This window comes from Eubalaena glacialis, chromosome 12 (assembly GCF_028564815.1).
Source record: "Eubalaena glacialis isolate mEubGla1 chromosome 12, mEubGla1.1.hap2.+ XY, whole genome shotgun sequence".
Lineage (NCBI taxonomy): Eukaryota > Metazoa > Chordata > Mammalia > Artiodactyla > Balaenidae > Eubalaena > Eubalaena glacialis.
In genome coordinates, this window is record NC_083727.1 from 19,097,696 (window position 1) to 19,120,723 (window position 23,028).

At 39.3% G+C, this 23,028-nt stretch overlaps 1 protein-coding gene across 1 annotated transcript; it reads right to left on the bottom strand.

Annotated features, from left to right (window-relative positions):
* Positions 1-940: 940 nt before the first annotated feature.
* Positions 941-21,058, bottom strand: RAB32 (RAB32, member RAS oncogene family). Its single transcript, XM_061207230.1, has 3 exons — positions 20,510-21,058; positions 6,157-6,434; positions 941-2,034 (listed from the first exon to the last, which is right to left on the bottom strand). The coding sequence occupies exons 1-3, from the start codon at positions 20,757-20,759 to the stop codon at positions 1,888-1,890; spliced, it is 675 nt and encodes a 224-aa protein (XP_061063213.1). The 5' UTR covers positions 20,760-21,058; the 3' UTR covers positions 941-1,887.
* Between the last annotated feature and the right edge of the window lie 1,970 nt (positions 21,059-23,028).

Here is a 23,028-nt window from a genome sequence, read left to right on the forward strand (position 1 = left end):
TCAATCCTTAAAATTATTCTAAGAGAAGAAAACAAATATGGTAAAGATGGGCAAAGAAAGTGCAATACTACTGATTCTGAATCCACTGCTAAATCAATGTAAACATGATGAATTTCCTGGAAAAAATAAAACTCAGTATATGAAAAAGAACATTCAGTCTTTCAATGACTACCTAGAATAAGCTTTACATTTCTAACATTTTGGTTTTGGCACAGATATTTCATAATACTTACACTATTGGACTCTGGAATTTAAAAAAGGTTAAAAAGTTGAACTTTGTACCTAGACTAGAAAAAAATTTAAAGTATGACATATATGTTTCCTAGAAGGTGAGATTTAATGCATTATTTTTAAAAACTTAAGAGGGTTGTATTAATTAAATTAGTATTACTTAAATCAGGGTCTGCTTTCTATTCCTTGGCCTCAGGAAAATCTGATTCTACAGAGAATACGTGTCCAAAGAGGTTGAAGAGTTGATTTACTTAAATATATAACACACAAACACATTTGATTCCTAGCCAAGGCTCAGGTTTAATATGAGAAGGGCAAGCTACATTTTATAGCCCATGATAGTTACGACTTATTCTCAGAGTACACCTGTGAGAGCAAATGCAATTTGCTAGTCTTTTTTTTCCCCCTGCTCAATAAATGTACAGATATTTCCTATCGAAGTTCATACTTAATGTACAAGACCTCATTTTGCATTGTCTTTGGTATGTCACAAATACTTCTAAATTTCCTTTGAAAGGGATAAGTTGGACCTTTCACATGATATCATTAACCCCCTTAAAAATAAAAGGCAAAAGTGAACAGACACAGACTTTTCTAAGGCAGAAAAGTATGCCCATATTACCTTTCTAGAACTACATGAATTCAAAACAAAAGTTGCAGTCAAAATATTTATTCTTTTCCTTAATTGGGTTAAATGACAATACAAATATTGTGAGCCTGCTTTGTTTCTCATGTACTATACTTTAAATGTTCAAAACTTTGTATAAAACCACACACGACCTAATTTCTTTCACAATGCCTACTATAGAAATCTCGATTTAATTGTATATGTTTTGAAATAAATTCACTCCTTAACGATTATTATTACAGATTTGAAAAGACTAGTTACAACTGCAGCAGTAATATCTATCAGGCTCTTAGTTATAAACAAACACACAGGAAGAAGAAAGGAGAGAATGGACTAGGGAGAGAAAAGAAGAGATGTTCATTTATATTGTTTCCAACTGGTCCAACCAGATCAGAGTACCAGTGTGGTGTGAGTGCTTCCTGAGTCATTAGGAAGGGGATTTTAATGTATTTAAGGGGAATAACCACATGTCACACTAGCCAGGACTAGTTAAATTACAATATTTAAGGATAACAATTTTACATGAAGTATCAAAGTTTTGACTAGAAAAATAAATTGCTAAACAGAAACTTCCAGCTTTCTGTGGCTAAAAGGGTCTAAAAGCCTCCCTCGAACTTGAGGATAGGATACGGGAGACAAAAATACAGACTCATGAAACTACAGTGAGACTGCAGGGAAAGTTTATTACCAGCCCAGTGTTCACACTGAAAGCCACAACTTCCAAGTCTTAACAAATCCTGAAGAACTGTCATTTTAAAAGATGTTAAAAAGGACATAAGCATTATCCTGAATATGATGGCAACAACAACAGAAGCCTAAGTGTTCACAGGTGAAGGGGCAGAGCCACCGGCAGGACTCCTTCACCAGCGTCCCCTTTCGTCACAGGCTCCCAGGGGTGCCATCCTTGTTATTTTAAGGCACAGCCCTGAAGATTCATGGAGCAGCATATCCACCATCCATGATCCAGTCTCAGGAATTTGCTTCCAACCGAATCAGACTGCATCCGCAGGAGAGAAGCAGACGCTGAGTCAGCAACACTGGGATTTGTTCTCTTTTTTCACGGTCTCCTCATCCAGTTTAATTCTGCCGTCGTTTTCTTCATTAGGGAAGCTTTGGTGGTTGGCAAGAATGTTCTCCACTAGGAACCGGGATGCTTCATCTATGTTTATGTTATCCTGTAGTGCAGAAACAACCAGGATCAATTCTCAGGATCAATATTCTTAGAGGAAAGCATTAGAGTATTACCAGGAGCTAGGAAAGTTTGTCAGAGGGGGCATTATAAGTACACCAGCTCCATCTCCTGCTCCAATACTAAAGTGTTTGCTAAGAGTTCAATGCTGCTCAGTAATGTGACTGAGACAATCTTCTTTTTACAAAGGATCACTCTTTCTGATGTTCTGTTTTTTAATGTTTTAAACTTTTGCCACTGAGGTTCAATGAACTATCTCCATGGTAAATGAGTCTTCATCCTGCTGTAGGTTGCCAGCCACATAAGTGAAAGCACAGAGATAAAAACAAAAACAAAAACAAAAATCTGCCCTTGAACATCTACTTCAAGTATTCAGGATACATTGTGAAAAAAAAATGCTGAAGGGCTCAAACCACATTAAAATATGATAAATGCAACATGTCGCTTCCCCATCTCTGAGTACAAATTATGACTTTTAGTTGACATGTATAAACTGAGCTGAAACAATGTTGTGGGTGTGATGCCCGTTAAGGATGCTCTAAGGAATCACCAGCTATCACAACATTTGTGTGACTGATTCATAAGCTGTCATTAAATACATGATATGTAACATAGCAAAAACTGTGCTTCTTTTTAAAAGTATTTAACTTTTCATTTTAAAATAAGTTCAGATTTACAGAAACACTGTAAAAGTAGTAAAAATTCCTATATATTCTTCACCCATATTCCTCAGACATTAACATCTTAGGTAACCAGAGTATAACTATCAAAATCAAGAAATTAGATGACAGTACTGTGCCAGCATTACTCTATCAACCTTGTTCGAATTTCATCAACTGTCTCACTGTCCTGTTTCTGATGCAGGTGAGCAGCTGTATTTCGCGATCTGTCCCCTTGGTCTCCTTGAATCTGGAACAGGTCCTCAGTCTCCTTGCCTTTCATGACCTTGACACTCTTGGAGAGTACTGGCCAGAGACTACCCCTCAGTTTGGATCTGTCTGATGTTTCCGTATCATTAAATTCAAGTCACGCATTGTTGGCAGGAATAAGACATACATGATGTGCCCTTTTCAGTGTATGAGGAGGCACACTTGCTTGAAGTCACATCTGCCAGGCTTCTCCACTGAAAAGTTACTCTTTTTCACTTTGTACTCAGTTAGTACAAATATGTAAATATCCTGTTTTTCACCATACCTTTCCCTATTCATTTTGGCATCAGTTAATTTTTCCCTAGAACAATTATTACTGTTGTGTTTAATGGTGACTTTCTATTTCCATCATTCCTTCTCCATTTATGATTTGGAATTCTCCTGTTAGGAAGAGCTTTCTCTTCTCTCCCATTTATTCATTTGTTTATTCATATCATGGATTATTATTTTATTCTATGTATTAAGTCCATTACAATAATTATTTATTTTGTCGCTCAAATTGTCTTAGGTTTTGGAGCTCCTATAAGCAGGCTCCTGTGTCTTTCTGACGCATCTCCGTCACTTTGTGAGCGTTTCCTTAGCTTCCGGCACCACAAAATATCTCAGGCACATCTTTACTTTCCTTGTCCTACTAGTACTGAAATCAGTCATTTCTCCAGGGAGACTCAGTTCTTTTTATTGGATAACAGGGTTTAAAAACCAAATTCTAAGGACTTGCAAAGCTCATTGGTTCTGTGCTGTCATTGCTTCTAATCCTTTTCAGCAGACACACCTAATAAATATGTATGTATCCATACACATATTGGTATCTGCTTCTATGTTTATCTGTTTACACATATATGTATATGTACATGTATGTGCATGTGTGTGTATATGCACACACATATACACATTAATACAGAATTTATATATGTGTGTGTGTATATATATACATATATATTGACTTTTCCAATTCCAATCCAATACCACGAGGTTCATTCTAGCCTTCTCCCTTATTTGTTATACCTTTCTCAGACAGTGAGAGCTCTGCAAGACCTCTGCTATTTATTCAGGTATCTTTTCTAGCACCAACACAAGCTTTTTTTACCTCCACTCCCAAGATAAGCATTAACTTTAATTAAAGTATTGCTCTTTAAATGCCCAAATGTCCCTCAGACCCCGCCATCCCCATTATACCAAGTAATTATAATGTTCTCTTACTGTATTTAATTGTAATTGATTAGGAACAGAAAGTCCCACATTGTAGTGTAATTAGTCACACATTCTCATATTGGAAATCCATTATTTTCCATAAAGGTGAAAAGATGAAGTTCATGAATTCAAACTTGCCTTTTGGCTGTGTTTGTATCAGAATTCAGATCACTGGAATTCTAGCAGAAATCAGATTTGAAGTTAGCTGCTGGCCAGCTCAGAAGCATAGGTATTAGTGACACTTGGGCAGTACTTTAAGCCTTGACTAAAATTTTTAACAAAAATTTTATATTACTGTTACTCTCTTGAAATACTCCTGGTTTTCCACTAAGGAAATTTTGCAGAAGGTGTTTCTAATATATTCGTAGGAAGGCACAGAACATATGAATGTTTTTCTTTTCACCTCTACATGTAACCCTGTCCATAGATATCATGAAGCTGATGACTTATACAGTCTCAGGTGACAGGCCACATGATACTATTGTTTATGAATCTTCCTTCTAGACTCTGGGGAGAAATTTGGATTTATTACCTGAATGATTAATTCAAATAAAACCAGAAGAGGAAATTTTATCTGTAATATATTCATCTTCTCCACCAAATCTCATGCTCTAATAAACACTTACACATACCACTAATTTTTTTCTAACAAAGCTGGGAAGTAAAGCAAATCCCCACAGATGCAGAGAGCAGACAGAGGGCATGGCTTCCAAAACAAGTGCCTCTATAAAAAGCCTTGCCTTCTGCAACCTCTTCCTTCCTGTTTGGCTAAGTGCTCATGCAGCCACTCTGGTCTTCATCTCTCTTCCACTACTACTTTTTATTTATGAAACTAAATTTTAAGATACTAGAATATATTTGTTTAAACAAATAGCCTTTAGCTTAGGAATAAACACTTCTGTCTTCAGCAGACACTATTTTTTCCAATGACCCCACCATCACAATATTTTCAGAGCACTTTTTGTGTAGTCTCCCATAGCTTTGCTTTCATTATTCTGATCATCAGTGGCAGCAAATAATCTTCCACTTTTAGGATGGGTTTCTGGTAAAGCTAAAAGTAACTTGGTAATAAGTAAGTAGGTCATTTGGAGAAACAATGCATTTTTTTTTTGATATATACAAGAAATTCACAGAAGGCATACTAAAAGCTGGAACTGTGTTAAGATGATATCAAAATCATGGTTTTGAGTTTGCCATCACAGAATTTTGCTAATAATTCATCATCCTCTCATGTCTGATTGTTATTGGACCTCTAAAGTGAAACTTCCAATGCACATAAACCCCCTCCAGCACAATATTTTGTGCTTGGTATTGTCACCTTTGCTTTCGTGTATATTTAGACTGTTAAGATTTTCAACAGCCAAAGTGTTTTTGTTTTTCTTCAAAAAACATTTTATCCAGCTTCCCATAATGGCTGAAAGAAAAAATTCTCACTCTACTATTCATGAAGAAGTATGTCACAAATGTTGATAATTTCCTCTTGTTCAAATTTTCCTACACATTTGATCTAAAACTCTTCAACCATCATCTGAATACATCTTCTCTCTGACCTTTTCAATGTCTGTTAGTCCTGCACATGACTTACATCTTCACTAGGGACAACTATGTCCCTAAGTTTTATTAAGCGTTCTATAAAAATCAAAAATAGTTGTGCTTGACAATATACCTCATACCCCACAAATTCCAGGTACATGAAAAGTACTTCATTTAAGGACTCAAACTCATAGAAAATGTCATTTGTTCTTTGCTCTAATAATAGTCATTTTTATTTTAATGTAAAATCTGCCCTTCTATTCACCTCTCCACTAGCCAATTCTGAAAGCATTCCTGCTGCTGAGTGAAAGAAGCTGTAACATATCCATGCTAAGCTTCACCTTTTACTAGGTTTCCAAAAACCACTCAGGTAAATCCATCTAAATACTTTAAAGTTACAGGTCAGATTTACGAATTAACAGCAGAGCAGATAACAAACGCACAGCAGACCTCACCTTTGCAGAGGTTTCAAACCATCCAGTGAAGCCATGTTCTTTGCAAAACTGGTCCATCTGGGGAGTATTCTGGCCACTGTCTTTTTTCTGGTCACATTTGTTAGCTAAGAGGACAGCAGGAATAGGGTTGCCGTTTGGAAGATGGACTTTACTATCCAGATCATTTTTCCATTTTAAAACGGCTTCAAACGTGGAACCTCTCGATATATCAAAGACAACGAAAGCACCAACAGCTTCTTTGTAATATACTCGGGTCATGTTGCCAAACCGTTCCTGTCCTAGAAATAAGTATAATAAGAGATTAAAAACTTATACTTCGGACAGAGGCGATATTTAGTTATAATCCTTTTGACCCTAAGAATAATGCTATAAACACATATCTGTCATTCCATAGCACCGTAAACTGGTAGGATTGAGGACATACACACAGAACCACGAACCACAAAGCAGAAGCGGCTGATCATGTGGTCCGAATACACAGTTACCCAGTTTTACGTTCTGTGCATGTACCCCACATTCTCCATAAACACCGAGATGACAGTTCGTAAAGCTACAGAGTCCATCATTTCCCCCTCCACTCTTCTTGGTCTAAGAGAAGAGAGGTACTAAAGGAAAAAAGAAAGTTGGGAGTGGAGGGAAGAGACAAGAATAGAAGAAAATAAGACTTGCAGGAAGGAGATAAGTGTGGTGGGTAAAATGCTAGTCAAAAAGATTAGGACTGAACATGAGATAAAGGAACTCATGTTCTTAACTCCTTTTTCCTTCACATCTCCAGCCAAACCCACTTTCGATTCAAAATGCAAGACTGCTCTCCTGTAAGAAGGCAGACATGCAAACCCACTATTTTATGGTTTTCCCCTTTAATTTAGACTAGAGGTTGGGGTGCCAAACTAGTAAACGTACAGAAATCCAGAAGTTATAAAGAGCTATTAAGTTCTAGCGGCTTTTGTTTTTGTTTTGTTCATAGAATCATCTATAAATCCCTTCAAATATCTCTTTTTACCAACCACGCTAAAGCATATTCAAGTCTGTATTCATATTAACTTTCTTGTTAAAGCATAAGAAAACCAGAAATGTTTGTGGCAAGGCATTTTTGAGGAGGACCTTGTGGCTTAGAATATCCATTTCCTTAGGTTTCAGAGCCAGGATTCAAAGCTCCCTGACAGTCTCAGCAGCAGAGGGTGTGCTTTCTAACATCACCATATGTGACAAATCAAAACAGTGCCAATTACACTGTTAAGCAAATGAAAAGTAAAGGCACAAACTGGGAGAAAAAAAAATACAGATCCTATATCTGATTAAAAAAATTTGTTCTCAGAATATAAAGAGCTCTCAAAACTCCAAAGTAAGAAGATTAAAAAAATTTAATAAAGTAAGCAAAAGATGGGAACAGTTTACCAAAGAATTTATATGATGATAAATAAGCATAAGAAATGATGCTCAAAATTATTAACCATTGGGGAAATGCAAATTTAAACCACAATGAGCTGATCCTTTATACCCACAACAATGGCTATAATTAAAAAGTCTGACTATACCAAGTGTTGGTGAAGATGTGGAACAACTGGAGCTCTCATATACTGCTGGTAAGAATAATACTTTAAAATAGTACAACCATGTTGGGAAACAATTTGATACTTTCTTAAAAATGTAAACATACACCTACCATACAACAAACCCATTCCATTCCTAGGTATTTGCAAACAAAATGAAAACACACATCTATAAAAAGGCATGTTCATGAATGCTCATAGCAGCTTTATTTTTAATAGCCCCAAACTGGAAGCAACCCAAATGTCTATTTACATACTAATGAATAGACTACGGTATATCCATACAATGGAATACAACTTAACAATAGAAAGGAAAGGAACTATGGATACAAGTAACAACATGGATGAATCTCAAAATAATTATGCTGCTGAGTCAAAAAAAGCCAGACCAGGGAGAGAACAGGTAATACTATGAGTCCCTTTATATCAAATTCTAAAAAATCAGAAACTATAGTGATACAGTAAGAGAAAGCAGATCAATGATTGCCTTGGGCAAGGCAGGAGGATGGATTACAAAAGAGCTAGAGCAAATGGCTTTCAGGTGATGAAAATATTTGCAATCTTGATTATAGTAATGTTTCACAAGGGTATACTTATGTCAAAACTTATAAAATTGTACAGTGTATTGTATGTTAACTACACAACAATAAAGTTATAAAAAATAATACCTACCTCATATGGTCACTGGAAGGGTTAAATGTAAAATGCCTGCCTGGGATTTTTTTAGGGCTGAGTTTGGCAAACTATAGCTCATGGCCAAATCCAGCTAAATAAAATTCTAGAGAATAGCCATCCTCATCCGTTCATGTATTATATGCCTGTTTTTACTCTATAATGGCAGAGTTGCGTAGTTGCAACAGAGAGTAAATGGCTCACAAAACCTAGAATAATTGCTATCAGGAAGTTTACAGAAAAAAGTAATGATTTCTGTTCTAGGGGGTTAGGAACAGTCTATACCTTGAACTGGAAGTGGTATATAAAAATTCATGAAGGTATTATACACTTAAGGTCTCTGCATGTAGGTTATACTTCAAGTTCAAAGAGTGTAAAAAGCCAGGTCATAGTAAACACTGAATAACTATTAGCTAAGCATTATCATTAAGTGATCAATAAATGTATTGCACGATGAAAGCCTGAGTTTCCTTTTGTAAATGGTGCCAATTACACATGGCAAAGCCTTAAACTATTAGCTAGTTATGTGTTGTACCTTGTAGTGGTGAAAACAGCTTGCAGAGGAAAACGAACTTGAGGAAAGCACAACTGTACTGGAGAATCAAATAGCAAGCACCCACAGTCAAGTTACCCCAGGAAATAACTTTCTCTGCCTAAATCAGCCAATTGTCTATAGAGATCTTTAGGGGTCATCAAAGTCCCACCCAGCTCTCACTTCTGATGTTTTAGGTTTCTGTATTATAAATTTAATGCTAAAATGATTTTCTAAAGATTCTGCAATCACCAAATCTAGACAGCAATGGGGATCAAATGTAAATGGCCCAGCATCACAAGGCCAAGTCCATGCATTTAGCTTATTCTCCAAAAGAATAATAAAATATATTTCCTATTCTACTGAGTTTATAATCTCTTTTTTAAAATTCAAAAGTAATCCATTAATGCTTCAGAGATATTCTCGAACTGGTAAAAACAAGTAAAAAAAGTTTCTAAAACATATGAAGTTTAATTAGGGAGTGGAGAAGATAAGATGAATTCATTTAAAATAATAATCGTAACATAAAATTAAAGGTTTTTCTCCAAAAACCTAACAAGGTGAAACCTAGATTTAACTATGCTGTTTTAAAGGTTTAAATGCACCGATTTGCTAAGCTCTTTCAGTTGTTAAACTGGGAAGTAAAGTAAACTTTGCTACTAGAGTATGAGTTGCATCCTGTATCTTTGGGTAATTTTAGCTATTCCTTTATTATTGTCTAAAACAAAGGATTCCAGTGGAAAACAAAACCAATGTTCATGGATATTGCATCCTCCTCCACTTCTAAACACAGGGAGGAGCACAGCGTTCTGCCCCCACTAAATCAGTCGTGTCCGTGGACGAGTCCTGGCTGATGAAATGTGAACGCAAGCGTTGCTTCCCAGCAGAGTCACTTGTCCTGCAGCAGCAAGGCGGAACCCCAATTTGGAGATGATAGTATCAGATGGTAGGGCCTCTGTTAGCCTGGGTCTTCAAGTGGCTCCAATCATCCATGGATGGATCCAAAATCATCCTCACGTTCCTCACCATCCCTCCCACCTCTGTTCCCCACTGTGGACAAGTAAAAAGCACGAGAAATAATCATCTTAATGTTGTTGACCCCCCAACATAACCTAGTCTATCTTGGCTGGTACAACTCCCAAATATCTTTTTATCTCTTCTATCTAGATCTGATCTCAACTTAAAAATATGTATTAGGTTCCTCCTATGTACCACGCACTGTGCTAGACACTGATGAAAATAACGAAACAGTGAATATGACCTTAAGGATCTCACAGTCTATTTGAGGAAAGAGACAAAATGATACCATGATGTGTTAGGTATAATCAGGGATACAAAGAGCATATTATGGTGTCACACAAGGGGATGTTATTCATTGAAGTGAGCTAATCTTACGAGTCTTTTTGAAAGATACATTATCAAGAAATGCCATTCAAATGCTAACTCATCATGAAAATATAGTATCTTCATAAACTTTATTTCCATGCTGTGACTTTCAGGTTGCACGCCCATGGGGGTGGCCAGCCTAGTCAAAGCCATGTTAACTGCTCGAGGCAGTTTCCCAGTAGCTCTGAGTCATCCCCAGGAGAAACACAAATTTTCCTACTTCCCCTTTCACAGCACATCAGAAGTCAGCCCTTCCTAGGTTCAAAGAAGGGCTAAGGATCAAACAAATGGGAAAGACTTTCACATCCAAACTAGAATTGCATTAGAATTCCATAGACTCTTAGATTTTTTTTTTTTAATTTTAGAAAAGAAAATAAAAAATACTCTGAGGGGGCAGCCAATCAACCATTTTAAGTTTAGCCTAAGAAATCTTTATTATTCTAGGATTCTACTTTCTGCAAATACATATATAAAAGCAGGAGATTTCTGCCATGCTGAATGCTCCTGGATTGTGTCCTGTGATGGGAGTGGACTGGGTAGAAGGTAAAGTCTAGAGTTATTAAATGTAAAGACAGCTGCACGTGTTCTGTTTCATGCCGTGTGTGTATAGAGTTAAAGCGTGTAGCAATATGGAAACTCAGCAGAACCTGGGAGACCTCCCTCTTACTAGGTCTGTAGAAGTAGTTCAGACAGGGTGGGGAGAATGCTAAGCAACACCACCTTCTGTGACCAGAGCTGTAATCTTCTCTTACAGGAAGGGGAGGGACCACTTTATGCTTTCTTGACAAAACACTGTAACGGACAATATTGTAACTGGAAGATGACACTCCAGGTCATCTAGTCCAACCTCTCTTATTTTACAGATGAGAAAATAAAATCCCAGGGAGATGACATTACTCAAATTTCTTAGGTTGACTTGTTATCAAATGTACTGTCTGATCTGTTAGCCAAGTATTTTCTGGAGTATATATTGCTCCACATGGCCCTGTGTTTCCAAATAGATCCAAGGTACGATGAGCCTGGGAGTGACCTTCCTTAAGGACAGCACAGCCCTGCTACAAAAGTTACAGCCTTGCTCTATGTCCCCTCGTGCTTTACCACAGCAGCTAAGGAAGTGCCCCACTGCTGACTGCGTTAGTTATGCTGATTCTAGCGACAGGGTTTTTCATCCATATTGCTGTGGACACATTGCCTGAATATTCCAAATGGCTCTGAAATGCGTTATCCTTTAAAAAGATGTGTTACTTCCTTCTCTAGAAGAAGGAACCCTGATTATAGCTAGATATCTTGGCAATGAGAAAGGGAAAAAAAGAGCACAGTGTTAGTCATCTAGACTCGAAGACATTTAAAAATGCACGACTTTTACATACTGAAATGGATGACCTGTAAGGTACATATGCTGGCAAAAGGATTAAAATGCTTATCTAATATTTGGTGTATACAACACTAATGGCTTTGAAAAGGAGTTGAGATAATTTAATACATTTCCAGGAATACATATTCCAATCAAGGAAAAACCCAAAAAACAGTGTGCCTTATCTCTTTATAGCACATGCAAATTTTCAAAAGGGAAGTATTTCCTCTCTGATTTGAGAAGGAAAGTACTGCATTTTGAACTGCTATCAGAAACACATGCCAGAGATGCTTTCTCTTATGATTTTAATCACTGGTTTTATTTTTTTAAATGTTTGTCTCAATATTTTATGTTCATGCTCCCATTTGATAAATAATCTAAATGTCTCTTAATGTTATTTAAAACTCAAAATATAAATTACACAATGAAAAATAAATCTGAGCAATAGGACAATTAGTGCTTAGCTTTCCAAGTATAAATGCTTATCTTTTCCCACCAAGAATTATTGAGCTACATATTCTTGCTCAAGGTGATTGGGAGAAAATGTATAGTTTCTAGTCAGTGCATATAAAGTCCTTTAAAAACAAATTCTTAAAATTCAGTGTGCATTTCAGAGATGAAGCGCTTCTAACAAGCTTGTGTGGGTGGTGGGTAACAGATCAAGACCCAGTCAAAATTTAATTTAAGTCCAGTCATTGGTTCTAGAAGGATAATTATCTATCCACTAAAAATTTTTATAGCTTGATACAGGTAATAATGTGATGTCATAATGGGTCCTGGGTTTTATATGTAAGAGGTTACAATTTGTAGTCACATAGGTTTTTGTTATTTTTAGGGCATCTAGTTAATGACTCATTATACTACTACTTTATAAAGCCCTTATAAACGTGCCCCAGCATTACACTTAAATATTTAACATGCTAAAACTATAGGTATTGTTAGAAGAAAAAAACACTTTCTTACATTAAAGAACTACCATAATACTGACCAATAAAACAATGTAACTAAAAACAGACCGTATTGCTAGTTGCCCATTTTCCCCCCACTGGCTTATGCAATTTTCCATAAAACAAGTGGCTGTATTCTCCACAGATACAAGTCTAAAAGCTAATGCATCAAATTAGCACCATATGAGTTTGGATTTGATATGTACTGAATTTCATATTTTAATATTGTACCATGAAGAAGGTAAAAGGAGTCACATGGTTTTACACAATACCATTCATTTGTCTGGTTTTCCTTTTTATCATGTGTAGATGAGAGGGAGATAATATAACATGACAATGAAACCTTTGGAATGAAAAATATCTGGATCCATGCCCTAACTCTGCAAGTTACAGGTGTACAGACCTTAGGAAAATCCCTTAATATTCCTGAGTCTCAGTTTACTCAACTGTAAACTGAGAATCATTCTCATTTCTCCAGATTATCATAAGTATAAATGAGAATAAAAGTAAATTGAATGACAGTGACTATTAAACAGCTTTTAATAAATGTTAACTGTTATTATGTAAGAGGGTCAAATACCAAAATTTCCTAACTCTGGGATTCTATGCTTACATTTGGAAATATATTTCCACTTGGAAAAATAAGCTTTATAGGGGAAGAGGCAAAGCTGCCATTTAAATCATGTACAAAGCACCATTTTTGCTCATACCACCTTCTGTCAAGCAAAAGAGTAACAAAACTGAATAAAGAAAAAATTTTTAAATACCTAAACTAAAAGGAAAACAAACTCCTTTTGAGATGGTACCAGTATCACTAAGTAGTCTTCAAAATTACCTATTCCCAAATACATGCCAGTTCAGAGTCTGGATTTTTCTTTTTGCTAATTTGAAATGAGCAGTCTTCTGTGGTATTTAGGTCACAGTGTAAGGTCTGTTTTTATTCAACTATTTACATCTTCTGTGGTGACTGTAAAAATAACACCTGACTTTAATCAATTTAAAGGAAGGAAAAAAATCAAAATATCTTTTTGGTTTGTGTCCAAAGTCATAATAGTTTTAGAAGTTTGAGGTACTGGCTTTTTCCTTTCTTAAGCATTAAATGAGAGCAAGACATGTGCCACCTCTGTCCTGTAATTTCTGTTGTCTCCTTACATCACCTCTGGAGAGAGCCACATAGATAAGGAGCAGGTGATATGAAACAGACAGGAACTTAAGGGTCAGGGAAGGTGAGTGTGAAGGAGCCCGGGGAACAGCAGGCTTGCTCCGTGCAGTGCAGTGGGAGGGTAAGTCTGCTGGCAGCATGCAGCAGAGCCAAGACAGAACAACTGTTCTCAACTTTAGTATAAATCAGATTACCCATGGTGCTTGGCAAATTACACATTTCCAGGCCCTACCTCTAGGAATTCTGATTTGGTAAGATGGAGGATTGCTAGTTGCCTCTCCAATATCCCTTCACAGAATTTTATTTGGGAAAGCAATGTGTCCAATTTAAAAACAAACAGAAAAAGCCCTGGTTTTCTAGCTGCCCTTGCAGCAAGGCATGTGCATTTGACTGGACCACAAAGACAAAGAATATGGCCAGGGAACAGCTGAGTGGTGAAATGTCAGCTTCGGTCCAGGAAGAACGAATGGTTCTGCTCACCAGCCGTGGACTGCTCAACTACAGACTTAGTAGGTGAGAGACTTAACTTCTCTCTTGTTAAGCCATGATGTCTGGGGATGTTCGACAGATGAAGCCAATTCTGCTTAGAGCTGATGCTAAGGAATCTGCATTTTAAGCACCTCAGATGAGTCTGACAGAGGAGGTCCCATATAATCACACTAAAAACCCCAATATATTTAGCTTAACTTCAAAGCAATCAAAAAGCACTACGGAAGATGCTTAAGGAAAATATCTGGGTAGAAGTGAGTGAAAAGAATGGGGAAGAAGAGAATGTAAGATCATCTGTCAATTAGAAAGACCAACAGAGAGTCTTAAACTAAAGCCCTGCTATCCATTTATTTTTATGCGGTTTGTCTCTCAAAATAAGAGCGAAGAAATCACATGTTTCTAGCATCGTTTGCAAAAAGTGCAAAAAGCTCTTTTGAAAATATAATTGAGTAGAATTCTAAAGCAACTTTTTCTTGATCTTTTGTCTCACCCTTCAGAAATCTCCCCACATATGTCAGCACTTTTTTCACCATCCAAGAGAAGATCTCTACAACCATACTACAACTTAAACTTGTCAACTTAGCCCACTCTCTATTACTTAAGTGTTGATTAAACGTGAAATCCTCACTATTTTGAAGATACACTATTCTTGGCCTCCAAATCAAAGGCCTTCAAAGTTTTCTTCTTTGGAAGAGTACTTTCTCTCATCTCTCAATCTATTTTAATAAGTACTTAGAAATACGTATTAATCAGGTTTTTTATTTTCTATATTTTATGATGCTTTGACATCTTGGGGCCTTGCGGACCAGGGGAGGGACTGCCCCTCCTAGGGTTAGCTAGTTCTTAGAGAGAGCAAACAACTTGCTGAGAGCATGTCTTCGATATGCAAACCAACCAATCCTGAGTCCTTATCCTCTACCCGCTTTCTTCTTCCAGACTCCTGCAGTCCAGGACATTATCCTCCTGCCCTGAATCACCCCATGGCCAGGTACTAGACAACTAGGGACCATCCCTATAGCCCAGAGCAAACTGCAATCTCTCAAACTATCCAATCGTAAGCTAGCTCAGCCTGCCTCCACTGCCTTGTCCTTTCCTTCCTGCAAAAACCACAGTAAAGGCTCTGGCCCTCGCTTTGCTTTCTCCGAGCTCCTTCTGCCTCCTGAATGACCCTGGTGCTTCCCTACACGGTCCTGCATGGTATGGCACGGTCCCTCCTCTTGGGAACTATGAGTAACAAACTATTTCTTTCAATGGCAATTGTCTCCTGATGTGTTGGTCTCATCACACTTGAATAAAAACAAAATCTTGAGTACAATTTAAAAGGGAATAAGAATCATTAAAATTTATATATCAAAAGCTTAAGAAAGTTGGAAGGTCAGGATAACATATACATGACGGATCAAATTTCTCCTAAAATATGTCTGAAAATAACATTGCAGCCCTGGAATAACGCATGGCATTCAGGCTCAATCCATGAGATTAAAGTAGACCAGACAAATATCTGTAATTGTTACCTTGCTTTTCCGGGGTGTGCTCTGCAACCATATACCAATAAAACAGCTTTGTTAACTTCAGAGAAGTCCACAGTTTGGTAACAGTCTTTCAAAATGTACAAAAAAAAGTGATGCAGCCAATCAGAAAGTGTCTGCTTTGGAAGCAGTATACTTCATAATTAAGTATAAGAACTGGAAATTCTGGATTGATGACATAAAGAGATGGTAATTATTCAAATATGAGTCATATGCTCTAAAATAGGGATGACCAGAACATTTGCAAATTTAGAGAAAAGTTAATGCTACTGTTTTGAATCCAGTGAACCAAAAATACACTGTGCTATTTGACAGAGACACGAGTCCTGTCTCTGTACCATGCCGTGGATTACCTGTGTTTTCTTGGTCAACTTACCAAACCTCCCTGTATTTACACCATGGGGTCTCTGAAAGCCTATAATCCAGTTCAAACAATAGAATGATTAGGCAAATGGCTGGGAGCAAAGTCAAATTTCAGTACTTCTTATCAGCACTTGGCTGTCTCTACCTCTAACCTGAGCACCTTTTAGCTTACTTGGACTAACTGAGGCAACTAAGAATGGTAACATATTCAAAAGGAGGAAGAGCAACAGGCATATCATTATCAGGGGAATTTTCATGTGCGATAACACAAATATGTTGCTATGTTGAAACTCCTGCTGCCTGGGCAACTGTGAAAGCACAGTCCATACTGGGGCACCCAAAGGTGTGTCAGGACTCACGAACTGAGGAAGATTTGAAGATGTAAAATGGGACAGTAGGCTTTGCTTGTAATTCAGCACAGAAATTGAGCCAGAATAAGGCTGAAGATGGCAAGATTGTAGGGGTCAGATGTAATAAAGATTTTCTTTAATTCCTTTAAATGAGTTATTAAGTAATTGGCCCCCAATAAGCCCTAAGACAGTTACTGTAGTACTAAGACAGAGACTACAAATAACAGAGACTAATTCCTCAAAGCACCGCTTCTTCATACTTAGAAAAAAAAACTTGAATATTAATACTCCCTGACTGACAGATACTCTGAAGGTCAAGAAAGCATCAGAGATAATATTCCAGACTCTTGCTCATGAAGAGTTGGAGGGTTATCAAAGAAGACAAGAAGAGATCACTAGATATAGTAATTGGCAATATGCAAGAGAGAACAAGAAAGACAGGATCAACATTCTATTTTCAGATGTGAATCAAAAAACAAAAGTGAATCTAACTATGGTTTATATAATTTATAACGTCTTCCAAGCATGCATTTTATGCTTTGGTAAACAATATTTACATGAATTCAGAATACATTGCTCCTGATTTGTTCTTTGGCCCAAAGGTGTATTACTCGTATTTTTATAAAGAAATTTTGATCCTTAAAAGTGAAGGGTGGCAGAATAGCCCACCCCCCAAAATGCCACTTTGGCATAAGAATTATTTGAACTAAAGGCACTTGAAAAACAGCAAGTGCACGAAGGGTGCTCTAATCTCCCCTTCTTCTTCCTTAAATGGGGAGATAAAACTCCCATGTGAAAGATGTCCTCCCTATACCAGAAGGAAGGACACATTCTCATCACCAGAGATGGGGAGTCAAGCTGAGAGAATTCTATAGAAACACATCTTGTTAAAATAACTCTTATCTTCCTTTAGCCTCCCATAGAGTTTGGTTATTTTTCTACAATTGCCTCTCTTTGTTCAACCTAGTATAAAAGCATTTATACTAGGTTGAACTTTTTGGGGTCTTCCTTTCCTTATAAAGGCTCCTGTGTCACGTAAAGCTTATATTAAACAAATTTCTGCTATTAATCTGTCTTACATTAATTCTCAGGCCCAGCTGAAAGCTTTAGGAGGGCAGAGATAAAATTCTGCCTCCTCTACAAAAACAATGAATACATGAAGACTGAATTATATTATATTAGATCTAAATGGACAAACTTAAGAAAAAAGAGAGATTTAGCCTAGACCAGCCATTCAACCTACCTGGAAAATTCTACAGTTGCTAATAGGCTTATAATAAGTAGTGGGCCAAATACTAATTCATCTATAATACACGTTAAAAGGAAGATCAGATGCTGCATCCTAATTCAGTATGCATTAGGTAAACTCTCTTTAAAATCTTATCAAAGACTTCACTATTTTAGTATATTTCAGTATGTATTGAGCAGCAGTCTTAAAGCAGATATGAAGTAAAAGACAGCAATTGCCTAACACAAAAATTATATTAAATTGCATCTATATTTTAAAGCTACATTCATTTGATGTAATAAGGATTTGCAAGGCCTGTAACCAAGAGTCACTATGGTTCTCAATTTGAAGAGTTTAGCTTAAACTGCCTGGCCACATTTACAGAAAACATTTGGATAACTCCTGCCTGTCACACTTGCCAAAGCTTTCAAGTATAATTTCTTTAGCACCTTTCCCATCTCTAAAGCAACAACAAAAAAGCTACACAGTAATAACACCACACCTTAAGTTAGTCATATCAAGTGGCCAGCTCCACCTACTATTTTGCCATCAAGGACTATTTCCCTCCTTTGAGAATTAAATATGATTCAACTTTGTTACTACATAAGGCAAATATGTTTAGCCATGGGGAACTTTTTGGAGTGACCTTCAATTTGCCTTCATTACACCATTACTACTTAATTCAAATGGTATGAGCTAGGATTCACTAGTAGCTCAAATATGCAAACCAAACCTAGTTAATGATGTAGCTCCCTAAACCTTAAGTTAAAGCCACAATATTTTTGCTCTTAGTTTCCTTATATATTAACACTGAAAGCCTTATTTAAAATATGAGCCTAATAATTTCCAATTATCTCATAAGTTTACCTCTAATCTTGATAATTGCTGGTGTGTACTTGCCGGATGGAATCCCTTTTGGAGATCTTAAAGGTCTGCTTTCCTTCCTGGAAAAGCTCAAGCTTTGGATTTAGGCAAAAGTGCAAGGATATTCCATCTAGGCCGCTATATACCAGAGTCTGGTAAAGACTGACTATGTCCCCTTTCTGGCAAAATAGATCTCTTCAAGAAGGATGAAAAAAGAGGTGATACCCAGGAAGAAAACTCTTACTCATGCTTTTGCTTTCCCAAGTCTCCAAATATAAGCTTTTTTCCTTGAAGCTTAAAAACACAACTGTGCCATAAAAATCTTTTATTTACCTGCAGAAGGACCCAATCATAATTTAATCGCTCAATACCACATTATTTTACATGAAGAATAAGGCAAAGTCAACAATCCTCCTAGGCAGGGATTTAAAATCATCTTCATGGAAATTCACGGCTACACTGAAGATTCCTGCAGAATGATTATCACATGGTAAGGCAACCTTTAGAATCCATGACTTTGTCGAGAAGCAATACTATTATTCATAAGTGCTCTATGAAAAAGCAGGAAGTGTTTCGAAAGAAGCCTCTGGCTTCAAAAGATGACTTTTCAAACGAACTTTTGGTTTTCTGTAACCAACAAAAACAACAACAAAAAGCTGAGCCCAAGGCTGATTATCCCCCTTTCTCTGAGGTGACATACATCAATTTATTCTCATATCTGAAGTAGAGAAGCCTGTTCTGAAATAAATGAGTATGTAAGTTATAATTCGTCAATACCTTCTCATATGTAATAAGCTGTTGATGACAAGAGCACTACCCAGCAGACAGACTTGTGTCCCTGACTCTGCTACCAGGTGAGTGACCACACCTACAGGCTTCTGTTATGCAAGTGGAGGATGAAGGACGGTCTCTCCAACCCTGAACATGCTCCCATCCAAATGCTCTAATGCAGACTGACCTTAACATGGATGGTGACTGAACAGGGTAACTCTTGGTACCACTTCCATATTTAAATTTTCCCAAAGCTAACGTCTTTTTCCATGTGCACATCCCACCCACGACACCAGCCAGAGTTCAAGTTTTCATACATTAGAGCAAGGAGAAAATGTACCCCTCAACCAGGGATATTACGCTTCCAAATGACAACTGAAAGCAAATGCCAGGGAAATAATATATTGCGGTTGGGGAGGCAGGAGTGGGGCTAGGTGCCGGTTTCAAGAGAAACTTTCCCAAATCTTCGCCTGGGTGGCCTGCCCCAGGAATGAGAGCACGGTCTATGAAGAATGGGGTTTCGCTCATAAGGAAGTGTCTCAGACCCAAGGTGGGCGATGAGAAACCTTCCGAGAAGGAACCTGCTTTCTAGTCTTGGTTGTGTCACTAACCAGGAGCGTCACTTTGGGTACGTCGTTCAACCACTCTTAACCTCAGTTCTCACCTGTGAAACGTTAAAGCGAATGAGAGGAGCCAGCCCCCTCCCTTCGCTCTTCCTTGCCAAGATTCAGAGTTAAAACTTCGGGAAAAGCCCCCATGGTTTTCTCACCTCTGGTCAGGTGAGAGCGCCAGAGCACAGGGCCTCCCCTCCATCTCTTAAAAACAAGACAGCTCTCCACACACTGAGCTGAGGCATCTAACCAGGGTTATTCATTTATGCATTTATTTACCTCGTCCTGCTTTTAAATTCTCCGACTACTACTGCCTGTTCCACTGTCCTGATTCCCCTGGAGCCCACGCGACCACATCCTTTTCCATCTTTCTAAGTGGTTTAGTCCCTTTCTTCTAAACTGACACGGGCAGGCGAGTTCGGGCAGAGGACAGAGAAAGAAGAAAGGAGACCGAAAGCAGCCGAGCGGCCCCTGGCTCCCGACGGGCGCCTCCTGCCCGCCGTGGGGTCCCCGCGCGTCCGCGGCTCGGGCCACCCGCTTACCCGCGATGTCCCACAGCTGCAGGCGCACCAGTGTCCTGCTGTCCCAGTTGAGGACCTTGAGAGCGAAGTCCACCCCGATGGTGGCCCGGTAGTGCTGGGAGAAGAGCTGGTGGACGTAGCGCTTGATGATGCTGGTCTTGCCCACGCCAAGTTCGCCGATGACCAGCACCTTGAAGAGGTGCTCACGGGTCTCGGGCACCGTGGCGGCGGCCGCCCCCCGGCCCGGGTCCGCGGCTCCGCCGCCCGCCATGAGCGCCCCGGCCTCGCTCAGCCGGCCGGCCGCTCTCGGTAAGCTCGGGCTCCGCGCCGGGGCCCCCGCCCGGACGCGCCCTCCCCGCGGCGCCCTGGGAGCCCCCGCCGGCCGTCGAAACTTCCCCGAGGCCGGCCGCCCTCCCCGCCGCGCTGCCGCAGCGCCTGACCGGTCACAGGACCCGGAACCCGCCGCCGCTCGCAGCCCGCGCGGGGCGGGGAAAGGGCCGGGGGCTGGCCTGGCTAGGGAGGCCGGGGTGAGGAGGCCTCTGCCCGCCGCCGCCTGCGCTCCCGGCGGGCCGGGCCAGAACGTGGGGCACTTCCTCTCCGCGGGCGTCCCCTCCTCGGGGCGGCGCTGAGCTCGGCCGCCCCCTGGTGGCCGCGGGGGAGCCGAGAACCCGGGGCCGACGGCGAGCGTTCCCAGAGCCGCAGTGAGCCCAGGCGGTTCAAGGTCAGGCCTCCGAGGCCGGCGGTGAACGCCCCCGGGGCAGAGCGCGGAGGGGCGCGAGGTGGTTGTCCAGGGGGCCGACCCCAGCCTGGAAGGCGCGGGCCTGGGAATCAGCCTCCTTCCCTGGCTCGGCCCTGAGGGAGTTTAACACCTGGAGATCATTGTCTTTGATCTCCAGCGGCCCACTTGAGAACGAAAAAGAGTGGACGGATGACTCTGAACTCGACAAAGGACTGAAAACGCTTTTGTATAAACGAAGGAGTGAGTCTGAGGAAGAAGACACAAGGTCTCCAAAACGATCTTGTTTTGCTTCCTCAGCAAACCACAAAAGCCTTTTTAAGTGTTCCGGTGGTAGAGACTCTGAGACAGATCCTAGGAATGGACTGAAATACAGTATTGAGGACTTTTATTTAAAAGAAGAAAGATAGGAAGCCTTACGTTTCCAGCTGTGTTTATAAAACTGAGGGCTGCCCTGCATAAGGTTTAGAAACACCTGGAGCTGATAGCCTCTGGTAGCTTCCTTAAATAAACTAAAGCGGCTGCTCACCCTATCCTCACTCTGACAATCACTGAAAAATGTTTTTCAGAAGTGGAGGCGTTTTAAAATTTAGAAGTCAAGGTGGGAGTAAAACCTTCAATAGAATAGCTACTGAAAAATCGTGGATATGTCTCTAAGGACGTTTTATGGCCAAATAGCTTATGGCTTTTATGCTCACTCAGCTAGAGCCCGTCCAGTACATCTCCAGCTTGGGGAAAGAGGAAATCTTCCAATTACTGCCATAAGTGCAGCATATGGTTCCATACATACGTATTGCCATAAATTTTTATGGCTTTTATTTTTTTTCTTTAACCCTCCTAGGTTTCCACTGGCATTAAAAATAGAATTGTGGTGCTAAAAATCACACGTGGTAAATGATTTAAAATTAGAAATTGTCCCAGCTAAAGGAAGGATAATGGCTTGGATCTGGTGGTTCTCAAACTTGAGTGTTAAGGGTTTGTTACAACAGATTGCACAGTAGGCCCATATCCAGAGAGGTTCTGATTCAGTAGATCTGGGGTGGAGCCAGATAATTTGCATTTCAAACAAGTTCCTAGGTGATGCTAATGCTGCAGGTTTAGGTGCACAGTGGTTTGGATCAGTACTTCTCAAACTTAAAAGTTCGTATGAATCATCTAGGATCTTGTAAAAGTGCAGATTAAGTGTATGGGGGGGTGGAGCCTGAGATTTAGAATTTCAGATAAATTCCCAGGTGATGTGAATGCTGTGAGTGGACCACACTTTGATCAGTAAGGGTTTAGATTAGAATTCAGTAGTTCCCACATTTGCTTTGTATCTGACTCACTTGATGTTATGGACTGAATGTTTCTGTCCCCCAAATTTGAATGTTTAAATCCTAGCCCCCAATATGACAGGATTAAGAAGTGGGCCTTTCAGAGGTCATGAAGGTAGAGCTCTCATGAATGAGATTAGTGCCCTTGGAAAAGAGGACACAGCAAGAAGACAGTGGCCTATGAACCAGGAAGTGGGTCTCAGCAGACACTGAAGCTGGCTCCTTGATCTCTGACTTCTCCAATTTCAGAACTGTGAGAAATAAATTGTTGTTTAAGCCGCCCAGTTGATGGTACTTTGTTATATCAGCCAGAGCTAAGACACCTGGGGAGCTAGCTATCTAACTTACCCAGACATTCTCTTTTAATCTTTTATCAAAAGGAGAGCCCAGAAAGCTGTATTAGACAACAACAACAAAAAACAAAAACAAACAAAAAACCTAGGTGAGCATGGCACACACACTTGACTTAAAGAACTACTGATTTAAATAAT

Excerpts from the sequence above, each read along its gene's own strand:
- RAB32 (XM_061207230.1), bottom strand. The coding sequence starts at position 20,759 with ATGGCGGGCGGCGGAGCCGCGGACCCGGGCCGGGGGGCGGCCGCCGCC. Across the intron at positions 6,435-20,509 it reads GCAGCTGTGGGACATCGCGG|GACAGGAACGGTTTGGCAAC; the intron begins GTAAGCGGGTGG and ends ACTTATTTCTAG. Across the intron at positions 2,035-6,156 it reads GGTTTGAAACCTCTGCAAAG|GATAACATAAACATAGATGA; the intron begins GTGAGGTCTGCT and ends TCTGCACTACAG.